Source organism: Lepidothrix coronata, unplaced genomic scaffold, assembly GCF_001604755.1.
Source record: "Lepidothrix coronata isolate B3197 unplaced genomic scaffold, Lepidothrix_coronata-1.0 Scaffold263, whole genome shotgun sequence".
NCBI classification, from domain to species: Eukaryota; Metazoa; Chordata; class Aves; order Passeriformes; family Pipridae; genus Lepidothrix; species Lepidothrix coronata.
Genome location: NW_016690443.1, coordinates 44657 through 64767, shown reverse-complemented (window position 1 = coordinate 64767; position 20111 = coordinate 44657). Strand labels below are relative to the sequence as shown.

Sequence of the window (20111 nt, the reverse complement as noted above, 5' to 3'; positions counted from 1 at the left end):
AGTTGCCGTCTAGTTGGTGGTGGAAAGATCTGTACCATAGCGGAGCTTTTCCAACTTCTGTTGTGTATCAGAGCTACTTACTCAGAAGAACTCAGATTGAGCAAAGCTGTGTTCTTCACACTGGCACAACGCTCAGTCGCTGAAGTTCCCAGGCCACGATGAACCAGGGAGGTTGTGTTGATTCCAGTCAGGCAGCTGATCCCCACAATGTGTGCACAGAGCTGTGCAGCAGCTGATTTGAGGAAGTACAAAAAACAGTGAGGGGGTGTTCTCTCAGCTCCATGAGCCTTCTTGTTGGCTTTCACCATCTGTTGGCCTAGGTGCAAACAGAGGAGAGGGAGCAAAAAGCCTAAACAGGACCAGTCATTTGTTGTTTTCTGGGAAAAAAATTCAGAACGCCCAAGATGTACAATTCCAGAATGTGCTCGGTTACAATATATCCTGGTTAGCAAAAAAAAAAAAAAAACCAACCTAAAAATCAGTGAGAATTTAATTGGGGGGGGAAATTACACCTATAAAATCAAATTACTCTCATGAAGCTTAACAGTCAGTGTGCAACCCTTGCAAATTGTTGTCCAACTATGCTCCAGTCAATGGTAGGGCCATCACAGGTGAGAACATCATACTGGGAGTTTGGGTAGGTCCATGATGAAATGTCTATTACTAGAAGGGAAGCAATGGTAAAAATTGTAACTTATCATCACCTCCAGCTGCACTGTCAAGGTGCCTGGAGAAGAATGTATGGGTCATCCCATCACTTCTTTTGGTGGATGTGGCAGAGTTAGGTTTGCAGTTAGATTTGACCTTCAAGATTATCTTTTCCAACCTAAAGGTTTCTATGAATCTAAAATTTACTGTTTGATTTGGTCACTTGAATTAACTCATATTTTTACAGCCCAGACATGCTGCAGCTATTTAGGACTCCTTAATTGCGTGCTGATTACCTTCATGTGCACAAGTAGTTGAGCAAGAGTTGCATTCATCAAATAACCAAGGAGTTACATGTTTGCTTATGGACCAGGAGTTTTTGCTGTGACACTTCTTGCTCACAGGAGTATTTATAGAACCCAGCCAAGCAGATGGTTCATTTCCTGACTGTGCTGTTGCTACAGCCAGGGCTGATTTACACAGATATGCATAAGCAGGGTTAAAATACTACCATAATGCCTTGTCCCTAGCTTGTATTTTATAAAGTAGCAGGCTGTGCCTGTGGCTGTAGCATGATTACTTGAAGAACATAAGGGTCAGTGCTGATGGGTATTGCAGTGGTTGCCGGTAAGCAGGAACAGTGAATCTTTCCCAACCCCCGATAGTGCTTTTTGTGTGTTTTTCATTTTCCAGGTAGCTTGGCTCTAATTTTGCTGCACAGATATTCTTGGAGCAGGGACACCTTTGCAGATTACCTGTATGGAAGGAGCAGAGGCTCTAGGCAGGGTGGAGGGCTGGTAAGGTAGAACACTGTGTAAGCAGCTAGGCTGGCTTGGTAAGGCACAGCTTAGTCACTTCCTTTGGGAAGCATGTAGGATGCACCTACCTCCTGTGTGGGAGCCCTGCCTGAGCCTCCTAATGTTGGAGCAAAATGTTGAGGTGCCATCTGCTTACTAGGAATGGACCTTCTTGCGGGCTGGGTTTGCTGGTCTGGCCTGGTCATGGTAGGCATAGCAGTGAACCTGGGCTCTGTGCTGTCCATGAAGACCCCAAGAAAAGGTTAGACCTGCTGTGGGAGATGAAACCAGATGCAGCAAACAGTTCTCAGGATGTTCCCATCTCACAGCTGCTCCTGAACCTCCTCCCAGTAGTCACTTGGATATAGGTGGAGAACCTCAGCGTACTTTCAGCAAATCTCTGCGCTGCTGGGAAGCCAGACTTTGGAGAACATTGCCATCGCCTCCTTGCTCTTTTATGGATGTAACACTGTGTGTTCTTTGTCATGAGGCTGGAGCTGTCCTTCATCAGCTTTAAAGAAGAATGTCCCTGCTTGTCTGACGAGGTGCTGTGGCTTGTCCCTCAGATTCCCCAGCTCAACAAGTCCTTACTCATCCACTTGTTTGGAGGACGGATTTCACGAGACCCCCTCCAAGCTGCATGAGGACATTTCTTGGCTTGTGAAGGCAGGAGAGTAAGAGCTCCAGGTGACAGGGCTCCCGGGGGTGTGCCTGAGCAGGGCTGGGTGCTCCACTCCTATAGCAGAGCCCAGAGGCACCTGTACAAGACTGAGGCGTGTCGGAAAACCTGATGCCTCACCTCTGCCAATGTGGAGGCGGAGGGAGGAGGGCCAAAAGACATGTCCCTTCACGCTCGCAACAGCTGAAAACAGAGAAGGAAACTCGCTGGAGCCTTTTTTACCAGCGCAGGAGGCCTCACAGTCGCGCTCTCACCCCAGAGACCCTCCCGTACTCCAGTACTCTGGGGGGGTGGCACTCCCACACCCGTCGGGCGATGAACATCGCAAGGAGAAGAGGCTTTTACAGACAGGAGGTGAACAACACCCTCTGGGAGCTGCCCAGGAGATACACATCCCTCCACCCGCTGGGGTCTGGAGCCTACGGCTCAGTGTGGTGAGTGGGGTCCTGCTTGCACTGCCAGCAGCAGTATGGGGCGAGGTAGGGGTGTTCCCTGCCAGGGGGAAAACAAGGAGGTGCTTGTCAACACCTCTCCATTAAGAAAGGACATTTGCATGTGTGATGGAGGTGGTTTGTCTCCTGCTCTGGTGCAGGCAGCGGGCTGGAGACTTGGTCACTTGAAGAAAATGTTTCCCCCTGTGGTCACCCCGGGTGGGCAGAGAGGGGACTGTGTAGGCATGGCAGCAAGGGGTGCCGAGCAGCTTGGGGTGTCACCTCAGCATTGGGGCCAGGCAGCTTTTGAGCTGCTTTGGTCTTGAGCTTGCATGAAGATTATCTGGCAGCAACTGTACCAGGGAAGGGAATACCTAGGTGTCTGAAAGAAATTTGTAGATGGTAACAGAGGTGGATACTGGAACAAAGTATCCTTGCTGCTTAGTCCAAGATAGCTGATGCTGGTCTGCCTGGACTAAGCAGCTGGACAATACCACTCCCACTCTGATACTGTTTCCAGCTTGAAATCATAAAGTAGATAGATGTTACTGTAAACCAGGGTCAGTAACAGACTGGGACTTCCTTCATGGCTGATAATAATCCCTAACCTATGAGAGAGCAGCATGAGCTGCGGTTAATTATTCACCTGGGTAAAGGAGCCTGTAGTGAGAGCAAGCAGAAGTCAGACCTTGCTTGGTTTACACTGACAAACTGGAGGAGACGGGCGATTCTTTGAAAGGTAGGTTAAATATGAAGCAGTCTGTGATAGTATCTGAACAGAGCCCTTGTTTCATAACATGCTGAGCTAAAAATAAAAAAGAAAGGTGTATCCCTTTTCATAGGTGTTGGGCAAAGTCTATCCTGCTGCTGTCACAGCACTAATCCTGAAACCCTGGTTTTCAGCTTCTGTCCTTGTCCCTTGGCTTCCAATTTATAGAGAGGTGCCCCTTTTGCTGTCCAGGTGCCTTTACACTTCTGAGATGCTTAAGTTAGGCCTGCAAAATCAGGCAAGACTAGACTATTTTTTTATGTTTGTACAGTTTTCTCAGGTTTTTACCATTGAGGAAAGCAGGAAGGAAAACAAAGACAGGACAAAAAAAGGAAGAGAGAAATCCTTTCAAAATTTCCTTCCCCACCCAAAAAACCCCAACACCAGTAAGACAAATCTTTACTGTTCCCTGTGAAAGTCTCGGCTGCTCTGGAGCTCTCAAGGAGGGAGGGAGGAAAGGGTGTTGAAACAGTCTGGAGGTCCATGGTGGTGGTAGTATCTAATGGACAGTGCTCAGCAGGGAGGGCTTGCTGCCGATTTTTGTACAAAACAGAGGTGGAAGCATGTGGAGTTAGGATTTGCTGTCCTCTGCTGGGAATTGCTAGGAAACTTTCCTATTGCAGTGTTATTCAGCAACTGGCTTTTGCACCTTCTTGAGCAGCTGAGAAAGTAACTCAGGAGAAACAGCAAAGTCTTGTTTCTTCCCTTATTAATTTGCCAAAATCTGTAGTGATTTGGCTTCCAGCTGAATGTAATTGGGAAAGAAGAGTCTTCTGACCCCTTTAACACTGGTCTTGTTGATCTCTGCCAGCTGAGGCAAGGACACAGCTCTGCCTGCCCCATGTCATCCCAAACTGTATCTGTTCATTAAATCTGTGCTGGAAAGAACATGGTGGGCTCTCTCAGCTGCGTCAACTGAATTAGCTCTAGCTGTGCTTATGGCAAGGGTGTGACTAGTGCCGTCTGTGCTGCGCAGGCTGAAGCTCCATCACCCTGCTCTCCTGTGTTGGGACATGGGGTTAGATGCTCTGTATGTCAGCAGCTGAGAAGGCAGGTAAGAACGTGCACCCTCAGATTAGGAAATCTGCCTTGAATTCTGCAGAAGTTGATTGACTATCTAGTCCGAGTACCTTCCTTTATTTCCCTCGCTCCTCAGAAAACTTTACATAGTGCTGTCCCCTCTGCTGACATCTGCTGAAGTCCTGAAACTGAGACAACTCTTCACTCAGAGGCCTCCTATGATATCCTACAGCATCTTCAGTGCTGAAGCTGCCTTGTGTAGCTGTTCCTGCACTTCCTTTGCTTTTACTGACTGAATGGGGAAATGTGTTTGTGCAAGGCTGGAGGATGCAGCTAAAAGCCATGGGATTGAATATGATGATTTATAGCCCTTCTGTTTCCATGGGAGATGGGATAGGGATTTAAGAAGCTGTGGGAACTGCTCTGGAAATCTACGGCGTGATTTTTTCATGTTTGCCTCTTGAGAGGGGTCAAGGAGGGGCTGAGGCACCACTCAGAATCACGAATTACAGCTGAGGACCTCTGAGGACCTCCCTTCCCACTCGGAACCTGAGGCCTCCTTTGCAGTCTAAGCAAAAAGCCTTTAGAAGAAGAGAAACTGTCACAGGATTGCCAGTGACATAAACAGCAAACATGACCGGAGGGAATAACACATCATGTCTGTGGTGATGGCTGTTGTACCATGTTTTACCTTTATAGAAGACTCTCATTTTAAGCCAGACCTGCTTATGTGTAGCATCAAAGATCCTGAATACAGCAGAATTAATTCCAGCAGCCTGTATTTTTAATGTGTGACATCCACTGTCTCCAGGATACAGTGAAGGGACTGCCCTGCCTTAAAAGACAAGAGCCTCCAGGCAGATGGCAAAGCAAAAGTTGCTTTATTTCCTTACCTCCTTGCATTAGGGAAGAGGGCAGAGTTAGAACTAATTCTGAGTTTCAACCATTTGTGTTTCCCTCTTCTCACAGCTCTGTTACCTCCAGCTTCTTTCTGCAGGTTATAGGGAATAAAGATGAGCCACTAATACTTGGCTAGGAATCCCACCTAGTCATCCAAAGAGCACAGGCTGAGCCACACAGGGTAGCATCTCCTGTGCAGAGCTCCACTGGGTTTCTCAAAGGGCCTTTCTTTGCTGTTCTTCTGTGACCACAAGAATTAACTCTTCTCTAGGAGATGACTTTTGGGATTACAAAATTTGTTAGAACATACTGCCAATGTCAGAATTGTTTTTTATTTGTCTGCTGCAGTTCAGCCATAGACAAGAAGACAGGGGAGAAAGTGGCTATCAAGAAGCTCTGCCGCCCATTCCAGTCAGAGATCTTTGCCAAGAGAGCATACAGAGAGCTGATGCTGTTGAAGCACATGCAACATGAGAACGTAAGTACTCATTTCTCTCTCTTCCTGCTGATACAAGGGATATTTTCTTGCCACCTGGGAGCAAGTTCTTTCAGGTGGCACCATGTTTATTTTTATATATATAGAGAGAGATGGATTATTTTAATATAGGGAGAGATACTGATATTTGGCATGTGCAGGCAGTTTTGGGGTTCAGGTGCTACCTCTGCTGTGCCCAGTTGTCACCAGTCTGAAGCAGATGTGTAATGGGTGCTACCATTAGTAAAAAAAAACAAAAACATTTGTGCAGCATCAGTGAGGAGTCCGTGGATTCTTCAGATGGAGTTCTGTGTTCACACAGATGCATGTGCCAGTGGAGAGCTACTACTTGAGTCCCATGTGCACAGTAAATGCTTTCCAGGTTTAAATGTGGACTTTTCTCCTCCATCAGGTCATTGGGCTGCTTGATGTCTTTACCTCCACTGCCTCCTACCAGGGGTTCCAGGACTTGTAAGTTTGGAGTTTTTTGCTCTATCTAGACTCAGCCATTGCCCAAGACACCTGTGTCTTAGCAGCAGGATAACAGATTGGGTTGAGGTACAAGGGGCCCAGACTAAAAGCCAGACATCCCTAAATAACACAGAGAATCAAAAGCACATGTCAGTTCCCATGGCTAACGCACCCAGAATACATAAATAGATCACATGCCATACTCACAGCTGGGAGACCACAGAATGTACAGACCAACCTATGTAACGAGGATGTGTTACGTTCCATGGCTATCACATGTAGTGTGATCCATGCTGTGTGACTGCTGAGCTAAGAGGCTGCACTCAGAATGGGAGAAGTACTGTTTGTTCATCAGGCCCCAGGGCAATTAAACTGAGAATTTTAAAGATCTGGCTTCCTTTTCATCCTGATTCTGGCTTTTCTTTTTTTTTTTCCCCTCAGTGTTTATGGTCAGGATGGACAAGTCATTTTCCCTTCCCCATTACTAGGAATGAGCAGCATGTGTCTGGATTTGGGGGTTTGGCTGATGGCTGGGTATTTAGCAGCCTGCAGGAAAAGCATTTGAAGGTTCTCAGAGCAGTTCCTGCAGGAAGACCGTCAACTAATGAGCGGTCTCGGCAGGCAGATACTGAAGAAAGCTAGATGTTGTCTTTTGAGGCAGGGCAGGAGAACATTACAAAGATAAAATTGGGAGCCAACACAGTTTTGATGTGTAAGATGTTTCAGCTTCCAGGTGGTGAAAGGCTGTCCAGAACTGAACATCACTTGAGGCCTAAAGTAAACTAATTCAGGATTGTAAAGATCCTTGTTCTTACTGGATGTCAGATACCTGATTTAAGAGGAGGAAAAACAGCAATTTTCTGAGCAGGTTGAAATCCCAGCTTCACTGCAGGCTGTGCTAGTTAGCCCGGAACACTGTCACAGCAACTCATTTTAGTTACAGTAAGTTAATGCAGCCAAAAAACCCCCCAAGGCTAGCCTGATCCCCGGCGTTTTTCTTCTAGACTCAGGGCTTTGTCTTACTACCTTTTAGCTATCTGGTGATGCCATACATGCGGACAGATTTACAAAAGATCATGGGACATGAATTCAGTGACGAAAAGATCCAGTACCTGGTCTACCAAATGCTGAAAGGGTTGAAGGTAAGTGGGTCTGGAGGAGTTTAGTGACTCCCTCTGTCTCCTCTATATGGGAGGGTTGACCCTAACTAAACTCCCTTCCATCACTGTATAGGAAGATGTGGGGGTGTTATGGCATTACCTAAGAACAGATATTTGCTGTTGAACTGCTCTTGTTCCAGCACACTGGAAGTGACTGCTCGTTTACGTCAGCTGGGTATCAAAGCAATCAGTAGCCATAGACCTTGCGATTGTTTTGCCATGGCAGCAATTGCATTGCTCTTTGATTTGCCAAAACCCTTAGCAAAACTCTACACTGAGAGTAAGAGATTGGCAGCAACAGGAGCTTCTGCTGAAGGAGCTTCTTCATAACAGAGGCTCTCAGGGGAGAAGACACAGGGACTGATTTCCAATTTAGTAGAATAAGAAAGAAATATGCTTCTGTAACTGGCTTTGAGAGAGCAGAAAGCAATTGCAGAAAACCCCAGGATGCAGAGACAGTGTCTTAATGCTGCCCTCTAACATCCTTCACCTGGAATCAGAGCAGTGGCTTACAGGCATGAGTTCGCCTTAATAACATCTTTCCCCAGTTCACTGCTATCTTGAGTTTAAATAAAGGGGGGAAGAAAGCCATGATTAAAGCCATGCAGTCAGTTTTTGCAATTTTATGTTTTTATGCTGAGATTATTTTTTTGAACACCCAAAATAACTAAGTTTTCGTGTCGTCTGCTGTAACCCTGATGTCTTTGATGGTTTGAAGCTATTGTTGTACTTGCTTTAAGGAACTATTGCTTCATCCTTCCTCTTCTGTTCTACGCATCTTCTTTAGACTGGCAATAGCATTGCAAATACTATCAGCAATTCAGGGGAGAGATTCCTTTTCAAACTGCTGCCCTGCAGTAGCAGGATGCAGAGTTGTGTTCGCAGCAAGTTCTGATTTGTAGCTCTCATTTCTCTGCTGGAGAACAGAAAGTCCTGTCTGCTGGTGATCACATTGTGGCTCCTCTTTTTATTGCAGTATATTCATTCAGCTGGCATCATACACAGGGTAAGTTCATGTTTGCTCTTACTCTGATTTTTGTCTGTTTGAGAAACACAGCATAGTCATAAAGTTATTAAATTCTTAGACATCATTTTACTAATAGCACTGTCTGCTCTGGAGTTTCTTTTCCATCCTACACCCTATATATGTTTGAATTTGCTCATTTTGAGGAAATGCTGTATTTTCTGGTGAGCTGAGAAGCATTTTATGATGCTTCTTGAATTAAAACTGTTTCAGAAAAAATAAAACAGCAATCTAAAGCTGTACAGTATAGCAGGCATGGTATCTTTGCTGAATTGGTACTTGACTTGGGATGTTACGAGACCCCATCAAAGGCAAGCAGAGGTTCAGCTGAGCCTTGCGTTGATGTGTTGCAACTCGACACATCCGTATTTTTCTGCTCTTGTCTGTTGTAGGACCTGAAGCCAAGTAACCTGGCTGTGAACGAAGACTGTCAGCTAAAGGTAGGTGGAAAAGCACCACTTTGGAAGCATGTAGCATATCAGATCATGGAGGAACTGCTCTGCCAGCAAGAACTTGGTACTGTCACGTTTCCTCTTGCCTTCTCAATTCAAGGTGTTTTGTTATTTGGCAACTGCAGGCAGTGGGAAATACCTGCTGATGTAACTTGCTGAATCAAGGCGCAAAACTTCAAATAACATCCTGTCACTGTAATTCCTGCGGCATGGCAGTTTGTAATGACTTCCTAGATAAATTCAATACTGCTGAGCAACACTTGCATTAGGTGAACGATCCCTGAAGGGTAACTGGATTCAACTACAGTTGCCTTTTGGTTCCCATTGACATTATGGTTGTGATTCCAGACAAAGTTATTTTTAATATTGGTCTGAAAGGTTTGCTTGCAGTTTGCTGGTGTGGTGCTCTAGCATGTATTTTCTGTAATGTATATTACAGGGAGTGGCTTCATTGCCTGTAATGGTTGGGTCAAGCTTGTTCAGTATTGAGGGAGAGGCCATCCTCTGTCAGCTGCAAGGTGTTCTTATAGGAAAGGGTCATAGACCAACTCAAATAAAGCAGAGACTTGAAACTTAAGCTTCAAGAAAGAAAGTGACCTTCCAGGTAGCACAGAACCCTGATCCTTTCAGCAGAGTCTTCTCACAACAACTGGTTTTGCAACTGACTTGCAGTTTACAGTGGAATCAAGACAAACCTGTTAAGTCTTTGAACCATCCCGTGATTGGCTGTGGTGTAGTTGGAGCTTTGTTATTATCTGATTGGATCTGCTTAATTTTCTCTTAGAAGTGGAGTCTTACTTGCCCATAGGATTTTTTTCTTTCCTGCCCTTCCTTCTTCGTCTTCCTTTGCAACTGCAGATTTTGGATTTTGGCTTGGCCAGACATGCTGATGCTGAAATGACTGGCTATGTGGTTACACGATGGTACAGAGCCCCAGAAGTCATCCTGAACTGGATGCATTACAACCAGACAGGTGAGCAGCCTTGCCTCTGCAGCGTGACTATCTGATGACGAGCCTGGGGATCCTGCTGGGTCAAACCTCACGTAATCGTCCAGTTGTTTTTCTTCTTTATCATCAGTGTTCCTGGGAGCGGAGAAGATCCCAAAGGTGTTGCGCCACTCCCAAAGCTAGTGCTTGCGGGAAATGATGAAAGCAGAGATTTTAGCAGCACAGAAAGAACAGAGGAGAATGGGAGTGACATTTAAATCAGTCCCTGCTGCAAGTAACAACAAAAGCGACAGCCCCAGCAATCATTGCTGCCTTTTCATTGTCCTTTTTTTTTTCTTTTTTTTTTTCTTTCCTCTCTCCCTCCCCACCTCCCCTTTTTCACTCTGAACAGTGGATATCTGGTCTATTGGCTGTATCATGGCAGAAATGCTGACTGGGAAAACGCTGTTTAAAGGCAAAGACTGTATCCTTTCAAGCTGAACCTTTTCCTTGGGGGGAGTAGTAATTCTTGGTGTGTGCTTTTTAATGAATGAGGCTACTGAGAAAAATAGGTGTCAGTCTGGTTTACCGGAAGGTAATCACAGGGACCAGGGACCAGTCTTTTTGGTGAGGAAAGCAGAAGGTAAGAGGGGACCTTAGAAATACACTTCTGTGCTGGCCATGTGTGCCCTACCTTGTGGTTAGAGCTCTACCAGTTCAACCTTGCATGGCCATAGCTCCATCCCCAAACCTTTGCATATCCCCCCAAGACCATGGACATGTGTCCTGGCATAGCCGTGCCAGAAAAATTATCTGTTGATGAAAATGGCATGCCAGGAAAAAAGCCTTGGAGCTCTTTTTGCCAGTCTAATGAACTTGTGTAACTCTGTTGGGTTTGTATCATTACAAACTGAGCTGAGTTGTGGGAGGGTGTCCAGGGCTCGCTCCTCAATGGGCAATCTTTAACACAGCTTGCCAGACCTGGATCAACTAACTCAGATCCTGAAAGTAACGGGGCATCCAGGAGAAGACTTCTTGGAGAAGTTGGAGGATAAAGCGGTAAAAAAGTTCGCTATGGATTTAGGTCCTGCTGGCAGAGATATGGTGGGGAAGAGGTTAACATGTCTGTGTTTGAGATGGGAGAGGTGCTGCCTCTACAGCAGCAGTGAGGAATCACAACAGCAGCCTTTTCCCCTTGGCAAGGAAGACATTTCTCTGCTAGTGGCACATCTGATGGACTTGGTGTGGATTGCAGGAACTCCCATGTGAGGAGCCTGATGCCCTAGCAAACCAGCAAGCTTCTCTGTTCTCTAGCTTGGCTCTTAAAACAGACGTATTTCTTATCTCAATTGATAAAAATACTTCCTTGTAAACTGCTCACTGAAATGTGACATCTGGGACGATTTGCCGTTCTCTCCATTTGCCTTTGCTCATTAGAGCCATGAGATCTGAAAGCTGTATTTCAGATCCCCTCACGCTTGTCCACGTGCAGTAATTGTGCTTTCCTTGCTTTTTCAGGCTAAGAGTTATATCAAGTCCCTTCCTAAAATCCCCAAGAAAGATTTGTCTGTGCTTTTCCCTAAAGCAAATCCTCAGGGTAAGTCATCTCCAGCATTTCTCACGAGTTTTCACAGTTGGAAAAGAGGCAAGCTGACCACCACAGCTTCAACTTCATTTCTCCTTTTTCTTATAATTCTTATAATTTCTCCCTTGCAGGCTATGCCCCTGCCCCTCCCAGGGCAAATATGCATCAAGTAAAAAACAAAATGAGTCTTTATTGCAATAGTGATGTTTTGCTGTTCTTAGCCATTTACTACTTTTTTTTTTTAATTTTAAAATTACACAGCCTGTAACATACAATATTTATGGAAGAGATCAACTTCTGACTTTCGTCTTAACAAACCAGAAGAAAGCAGATGCTGGATATGACAGGATGTCCTGGTTCTGGGTTGCAAATTAAGGATTAGGACAGTTGCATATATCAGTTCCAATTAGTATGAAAGTTAGGATGAATTTTTGCTGACATTAGCTTCCTGAAGTTGTTCTTGTTGTAGCCAAGCAGGTGACAATATGATCAGTAGCTCTTAGATAAACAAACCAGCTCTTCTTTGTTCATTATTAATTCCCAGCCTAACATCTAAGGCACTATGGGCTTTGATAAAGTGCTATGAGACTCCCACAGTCCTCTCCAGTATTTTTTTTTCTTAGTACAGTGTAGATCCTCTTTGTTGAATACCTGGATCTAGTGATCCTTAACAGACAGCCAATGTTAATTTATAATTTTCAGAGTCAAAACTGATCTCTTACAAAGAGCTCTCTTCCCAAGTAGCTTAGAGATGAAAGCAAGCAAAGCTGTTCTAAAAACTGAAAAAAAGAAAGCATTAAAATGTTAAAACCAAGTAGGAATGGGGCTGACAGACTAGATGCTATCTGAGTTTCCTGCCCTCCTGTTTACCACAGATGTATAGATTTCTATATGGATTACTCATGTTAAGACTACTTTGAGATGCAGGACTCTGAGTGAAAGCAAATTATAAAAACTGAAAAATATCTTGAGGTTACTGGCTTGCTCTTCATCCTTCTGCAGCCCCACCTGTGCAGCCCCAAAGCTTATTCAAGACTAATTTATTTCTGCACAATTTAAGTTCTGTTAGTAAGAGCTCCCTGAGGCTGCTGTTGGGCAGACTTTGCAACTCCACTGACAGGAGCTCCTCACTGCCTTGACCGGGTTGAGGAATCTCTTTCATTTTCAGGTCTGGAGATGCTGTACTGGAAATACCAGTTCCATCAGCTTGCAGGGTTCATGCACACGATTCCTATTCTCCACAGCACCTTACTTAGCCCTGTTCCCATCTTCTCCTACAGCTGTGGACCTGCTTGACAAGATGTTGCAGCTTGATGTGGAAAAGCGCCTTACAGCCACAGAGGCATTGGCTCACCCCTTTTTCGACCAGTTCCGAGATGTCGAGGAGGAGACAGAAGCACAACAGTCCTATGATGATTCTCTGGAACATGAAAAGCTTTCAATAGATGAGTGGAAAAGTAAGAAGTTTATTTTCTTTGAAGTTCCTGTCTAGCATGGGACTTTCCTACTCCTCTCTCTTTCCTGTGCACATGCTGAGTAAGGCTGTGATTGCCTGCTGATGCCTCAATGGTAGTGCACATCTCTTACCTTGCTCTTGCTGTTCTGCATTCAGCAAAGATCCCTCCAGCTCTTCAGGCAGACTTTTTTTGCCTCTTTCCTTTGTCTCTTCCATCTCGTACCTGTCACTGAATACCTCCTTTCTGCACGTATAACATTCAAGCTTTCATTTGTGTCCTCTAAAATCACACATTCATGGTTATTTTGTTATGTTTTTCAAGAGCTTATTTACAAGGAGATCTTGTCCTTCAGTCCCATTGCACGGAAGGATTCCAAGAAGCAAAGTGGGATGTCATTATAGTGACTGATGCAGCTGTGGCTGGGATTCACTTCTCCTCAACGACAGATGGGATTTATTCCACACTGCCTTGCTGGTGGCTATCGTTTGGCCTGTGGGACTTCTCTGTGTGCCAACACAAGGATGGCACTATGCTGCGGGTATTGAACTTTGTTCTACCAAAAGGGAAGCACTCCAGACAGTTTTCAACATAAAAGATAAATATATTCTTGTTGAAACTTTAAGTGGGAGAATTTTACCTGGTGGGTTTTTTTTGTTTGTTCTCTTGAGAGAGAAGGGGGTTCATTCTTTCTCATTAGTCTTTTCAAGCACAGGGTTTAGTGCATTAATTATGGATAAGGTAAAGAAAAAGGTAAAACTGACTGGGAAGTGAGTCCCAAGCAAAATGATCAGAAAGAGTGACATTCAGCAGAACAAAATTTTATCTAATCTAACTCTGACTGTGTCCTCCTTCCCTGAGCAGTTACACAGCATCCAGCATAGCAAGGCTGCTGGGATAGTGTCAGCTCCAGGCCACCATGGGAATGCAGTTGATCATGGGATCAGTCTGTGTTCAGAGCAGCTCCAAACTCATCCTATACACGTAACTCTGCTCAGGATCTTCCCCTCTGGAGAGCCACTGCCGCTTCCTCCTCCCTCCCCCCCGCCTTTTTCATTCCCTGGGTTTTGATCAGTGCTGTCTCCTCACTGCTAGTTGCAAGCATAGCCTGGGAATTCAAAGCTGCTTCCCCTACTGATAGACTGGGTATCTCAAGGAGCTGTATAACTTAGTTTGAATATGAGTCTGCAGGAAGTTTTCCAGCCTATGTTGAAACTGGTGTATCTGCAGGTCCATGGCTTATTGATAGAGTCATTAGATAGTTCAGTGCTAGGCAGGTACATCTGCTGGTTGTGGATAACCTGTTTGGACTGCAACACCTTCTTCCCTATGATGATCAGTCAGGTTCAGCCAGTCATTCCAAAGTCCATCCCAAGGGATTTGTGCCTAGAGACAAGTGTCTTCTCTGTATCAGAGCTCAGAGCACATAGTCCCCAGGGCTAGAGAAAAGTATTTGTTGAGAGGGCATGTGAACTCAGTAATACATGCAGTGTTTCTCAAATCTCCCCCTCTTCTGTAGCTGCTGAGTTATTTTGGTTTGGTTCAGCAATGTTGCTTTCAGTACTCTCTAATTTTCTTCAGTAATGTTCGGTTTTGCTGTACAGACCTCAAGGAAGGGAAAACTGCAACATTACCAGAATTTTCTGATCTCTCTTCACTGGGAACTGGACACAGTGTTGTTGTGTTTCTTGGCAGTCTCTCTATTGCAGCTCATGCCATGCAGCACTTGGGATAACCCTTCAGCGCCTGCTGCTTTTTGATAGGACAGTATTGATGTTATCCTGCTGTAGCTGCACAGATGGTCCATGCTGATGAGACGTGGTTTCTCTTGCCTCATATCTCTCTGGATCACGTATAAGCCCTTTGCCTCACTTGTCTCTTAAGTAGGGACTTCTTGCTAAGTGAGAGATGACCTGCATTTTCCTTGAATGGTGAAAGGGAGAAGTTCTAGCTGCACGTGTCAAACAGCAGCTGGAATACTGTCCTTTTGAACCTGGCATCTGATTTGGCTGCCATGTGCCCTGCGTAATCTCGAACAGAAGTTGGGGAGAATGTCTCGGCAGCTGCCATTAACATCTTGGAAAGCTGCAGATGTTTAAAGCTACCTCTGCCATGGTAAAATGAGGCTTGCTGGTTTCAGAGGAGGGTCATTGTCCAGGTGAATGTGAATGCACGGGGAGATGTTTCAGGGCTGTAGGTGAGGCAGGCTGACCTCCTGACTATATACAACCCTGGACACAGAGAGGCAGGGAAGACTCTTAAAAGCTCATTCTTGTAGAGAAATTTGAGTAAATCTATGGAGATCTTCAGAGCACAGAGCTTTCTTTCAGAAAGTCATCTGTTAAGGCAAAGAACCCATTCAGACAGAACTCCTAAACCACTGTAAATGGGAATTCAGGGTGTAACTTAATCTTCTTGCCCTTCTCCAAAAGGGAATAGGTAGACCTGAAGAGTTGTCTGGCTCTTTGTAATGATGGTTGAGAGAGAAAACATCTTCATAATGAAGGAATGTACTGAGCAGTCTACTGGTAGTTGAAGAGGAACTTGCATAGTTTTAAAGAATAACCTAAGATGCCCTTTGGGAATTGTCTGTCTGACCAGAGGACAAACATGAAGAGGCACTGGGGACTTGTGATAAAAATGGGTGTGAGAAGAACAATTTTGAACACAACCAAGGAGGGTACATAGATTACTGAGAGCAAGCATTATTTTCACTTGTTTCAGGGATAGCATGTACAGTCTCTTTGGTATCAATCTTTCTGCTGAGTATACATCCAGAAAATAATTTGTGTTTCAGGGACTGGGTTTCTCTGTCAGTTTTCTTTTGAAAGCTTACACTGAATGCTCTGAAATTGCAAGAGCAATCTCAACAGCTGGTGTGTGAGCTCCATGCTCTGGTTTCATTCATTTACCCACCAACCCCATACAGTGACAGCTCACTGTCCAAGAGCCAAATACTATTTCTTCTGCAATACCTACTGTCCCAAGAAATGCAGGGAGCTGGTGCTCTGCAGGCTCAGGAACCCTGGAAGTGTATGTGTATTTGGTTTTTGTGGTATGTACCAGCCAGGAACTCAAAATAGAGAGCAGGAAATGTAGCAGGTCGGCAGCAGAAAGACCATGTCTGTCTGTGAAGACAAACTGTTCCAGTGCTTGTGTGGCATCTGAGGACATGTTTCAATGAAGAGAATGAGCTACTAGAAGGGGGTGAGGGGGAAATCACATTGACATTTCATGAAAGGAGCTTGAAAAACACCTGCTTGAGAGAGTCAGTGACTCAGGCCAAGATTGAAGTACTTCAAAATCAGCACAAGAAACAAGAGGGGGTGTGTGACCCTGACAGACACTGTTAATCAAAGAAGGAATTCTCTTATGTGGAGGTGCAGGTGGTGCCTGTTGATGACCAACAGGTAATGGACATATTCCTTTCATTATGGTTTGCCCTTACATAGTTTGCATACTTAAAAATACAAAATCAAGTGATAAAAATCACTCAGCCCTAAAGTGATCCAAAATTCCATAAATTAGGCCAGCCACAAATATGTTTGCTGTTTATATTAAGGATGTATGATGAAAATTTATGTGGATGTATGGATAGAATTTTTGTGCCTGTCTCACATAACATACCAATGTTTAACTTGAAATACTACGTACTTGCTATTCTTACATTCATGTCATTTTTTTTATTTGGAAAGTGAAGCCTTTATAAACAATCCTTCTCTGCAAGTTTTTTTTTTGATAGCTAATTAGGTCTGTGAAGTTGGAACTTTACGGGACCTATTTATTAGGTACTTGCACATGTAAGTGGGAAAGAAAAAGCAGATGAAGCAATGATTATTTTCTTAAGAGACACCACAAAATTACAAGGATTTTTTAAGAGAGACAATAGTTGCTGTGTTTTGGATACCACCTAGAAACCTTTTGGTGCACAGTTTTGAAAATTTCTCCAGCCTCTCAGAAAACTGTACTTATTTTATCCTGTAGGAAAAAGAAAAATAATATGTTTTCATATATAATATTTTCACATTCTAGGTAGCAAACTAAACAAATAATTTTCATGTTTTCATTTATGGGATAATGGGAAAGAAGAAGAACATAGACAAATATAAACACATCTGAGAACTCTAGTGAGATACTGTACAAAGGCTGTTAATACCTTTTCATATTCCCATGTCTCACTGTTGCCTGAGCAACCAGGGAAAGCATTCCTAATCCTCTGCATTTTCCTGTATCATGGGTCAGCAGAGTGTTGGCTGGAAACGTGATTATGGCTATTTTTCTTTTTGCAACTAAGAGAAATAAGACATGAAGGACTGAATGAAGACCACAATAGCCAGTACTAATTTGTTTTTCCCCCAAACAGATGTACACTCACTGCACCTTATCATAGAATCATTCAGGTCGGAAAAGACCAATAAGATCATTAAGTCCAGCTGTACCCTGTGAAAATGCTGCAGTTTCCAGGTGAATGTGTTTTACAGAATGTTTCACCTGATTTCTCTCTACAAGGCCATTTTCTGAGCACGAGTTTATACAGCTTTTAGTATGATATTCAGCTGGTGCTGGTTCACAGCTGATTCAGTCAGCTTTTTGGCTGACTGATAACTCCTTTTTTGCTGGATTGCACTCCATTAAATAATACTGAAGGGTTAGTATATTATATCTTCAACGCTCATTGAATTTCTATTAAATGAAAGTCAGTTAACTTTTTTTAGCTAAGCTTGGCTGGAAAAATAAAAATTCTCCTACCATAAACCATGTCTTGAGAACACTTCAACTGAAAAAAAAAAAGTCTTAAAACTGTAGGATGTTGAGGGGGAAAAAAAATAACACCACTTAGGAGATAGTGCTGGGTGCTTGTGTCACCTTTCTGATGTTAGTGAGGCTGAGAGTGTTATGTATACTCCACACAAAACAAGGGTCTTAGGAAGTGCAGTTGAGCACTTGCAAATCCAGCTGAAATAAATGGCAGCTGAGGATTGTCACTTTTGACGTATCAGGCTTTTAACTTTTAATACATAGGGGTCCTTTTTAGCAATAGTGCAGAACAACCAGACAAAGACGGATACAAACACTACTCAGTTTTGAGGGTTAATGAATCAACAAAGAAAAAAATATCAGTTCTCCATTCTAAATTATAGTTCTCTTCCCTTTTTGTTTTATATACTTAAATAAAGATGCAGAAGATATTAGTATGAATGAAGGTGCCCAACTCTGTTTTAGGTGTCTTAGCTCCTGCTTTCATTTGAAGCAACATCACTAGTTTTGCACTAGTACCCTTTAAAAACTGGGAGAGCAAAGAAATTTAATTAACTCGCCTCTGGGAGTTGAGAGAAGTTCAGAATGGTTTTTTTCCAAATAACACATTAGTTCCACAGCTTTGATATAAAACTAAACGATGGATAATTTGTTTTGATGTTGTAACACATGGCCCCCAGTCATTGGAGATGTCTGGACATCTCTGTGCATGAGTCATCCCACTGAACTTAATAGGGAACCTAATGTGATTATAATAAGCTAACTCCAGTGCAAATCCAAGAGTATAACGTTTCAAAACGGGGATCAAAACGAAAGTTTGCAAAAGCTTGTCATATTTAAAAAACACACTGAAAGGGCTAAAAAAAAAAAATCAAGTAAAACCCACTGTTAAAATTCTCACATAAAGAAGGAAAATCATAGAATCTTAGAATGGCCTGAGTTGGAAAGGACCTTAAAGAACAACTTGTTCCAACCCCCCCGCTACGGACAGGGACACCTTCCACTAGACCAGGTTATTCAGAGCTCCATCCAACCCGGTCTTGAACACTTCCAGGGATGGGGCAGCCACAGCTTCTCTGGGCAACCTGTGCCAGGGCCTCACCACCCTCACAGGGAAGATTTTTTTTCCTAATACCTAATCTAAACCTACTCTCTTTTAGTTTGAAGCAGTTCCCCCTTGTGCTCTAAAAAGTCTCCATCTTTCTCATTGGCTCCCTTCAGGGACTGGAAGGCCACAATGAGGTTACCCGAAGCTTCTCTTTTCCAGGCTGAATATACCCATTTTTTCAGCTTTTGAAGTTGCTCATCAGTTATTGAAATAATTTTATTTATTGTTTAACTAGGAAGCAAATGTATCTATAGATTGAGGTTTAGATTGTTTTTTAGTCATTCATGGCTAGAACCATACTGTTGCATAGCTGTTCTTTTGAGGTTAAGTGAGATCCTATGTAAATCAGCGAGAGTATTGGGACTTTATTTCTAAATCTTTGATATGTTATTTTTCATGCAGGACAAGAATAGATTATTATTTATTTTCAAGTTCTGATACATGAATAGTAGAAAAAGCATACCCTTTATATACACAGTATGTACTTAGAAGGTTGTAAGATTGTTCAGCAGTAAGGAACATGTTTTCCCGTGCTTTTAAAGCTTCAGCAAGCTCTGGTCCAACCTGAGACTTTGCAAAACAGACTTGTCATAGACTGTCTGCTCTCAGATTCCACAGTTAACATACGTTAAGAGACAAAAGATCTATAGCTGGACTGTACATGAGGGAAAACAGCATTCATTTTTTCCTTCTAAAACAGTTAATTCTGTAAATTCAGATGGTAATATTATGCAATACTCTGCACAGAGTGGGAGGTGCAGCATACATATGCCCAAGTATGTGGTACACTCTATAAAAAGTGTAGGAGCCTCTGCGGTTCCTATCTCACCGCTTAGCTGCAAATGTAACTTCTTCCTTGTTCGTTCCTCTCCATCCCTCTCTCTGTCCTTTTACCCGCTCACACTTCTGCATGTTAGGAGGCCATCTGGACCTTAAGTGTTGGTCTAGGAAATAAATACAGGCTCTTGCTATTTACATTGTTTGTTTGGTGCTGCTTGTTTAGGCGAAGAGTGGCAGAAACAAAGCCACAGATTCTTTGGCACCTGGCAATGCTCCAGGACGTTTTGTGGGATCCCATGCCTCCTGCAAAAAACTGGGTGCAAGATGAAGACACCCTAATGAGCCTGGGACAAAAATCCCGTCTCCCGTGGCCTGGGGGCTACTGGCTGCAAGACACTGCCTAGCATGATACCCTAGCTCTCAAACCCCCCCGCGAGGCTGGATGCGGGGAGGGGAGCGGAGGCGAGGAGCGGGGCAGTGCTCTCCAGCCGCCTGGAGCCAGAGGCGGGTGCCGGGAGGCCGCGGTTCCCTGGTGCTCTCTGCCCCGTCAGGCGCGGAGGGGGAAAGGGGCGGGAGCAGACCTTTCCTAAGCCATGAGGCCACCGGGTACGGACACCCCCCCACCACCACCTTCCCGTCACCGCAAGCCTCCGGGGACCTCCCGTTCCGTGC

The 20111-nt window shown here is 44.1% G+C and overlaps 2 protein-coding genes across 3 annotated transcripts in view; both read left to right on the top strand.

Moving 5' to 3' along the window:
* Window positions 1-591: 591 nt before the first annotated feature.
* Window positions 592-13415, top strand: MAPK13 (mitogen-activated protein kinase 13). The gene is made up of 12 exons (XM_017835776.1): window positions 592-2558; window positions 5593-5722; window positions 6132-6190; window positions 7224-7332; window positions 8327-8356; window positions 8767-8814; window positions 9685-9799; window positions 10167-10238; window positions 10734-10813; window positions 11273-11351; window positions 12620-12796; window positions 13118-13415. Exons 1-12 carry the CDS (start codon window positions 2236-2238, stop codon window positions 13195-13197), a joined length of 1302 nt encoding a protein of 433 aa, XP_017691265.1. The 5' UTR covers window positions 592-2235; the 3' UTR covers window positions 13198-13415.
* An 87-nt stretch (window positions 13416-13502) lies between these two features.
* Window positions 13503-20111, top strand: part of BRPF3 (bromodomain and PHD finger containing 3) — a 34373-nt gene continuing 27764 nt past the window's right edge. The window contains exon 1 of one of the 2 annotated variants that reach the window (XM_017835765.1): window positions 13503-14951. The gene's annotated coding sequence lies outside the window, so the exon portion shown is untranslated. Of the gene's footprint in view, window positions 14952-19942; window positions 20046-20111 lie in introns of those variants that run through there. The other variant, XM_017835767.1, reaches the window with a different exon arrangement.

Coding starts and splice junctions, on each gene's coding strand:
- MAPK13 (XM_017835776.1), top strand. CDS start 2,236: ATGCCTCACCTCTGCCAATGTGGAGGCGGAGGGAGGAGGGCCAAAAGA. Junction 2,559..5,592: donor GGAGCCTACGGCTCAGTGTG/GTGAGTGGGGTC, acceptor TGTCTGCTGCAG/TTCAGCCATAGACAAGAAGA. Junction 10,814..11,272: donor AGAAGTTGGAGGATAAAGCG/GTAAAAAAGTTC, acceptor TTGCTTTTTCAG/GCTAAGAGTTATATCAAGTC.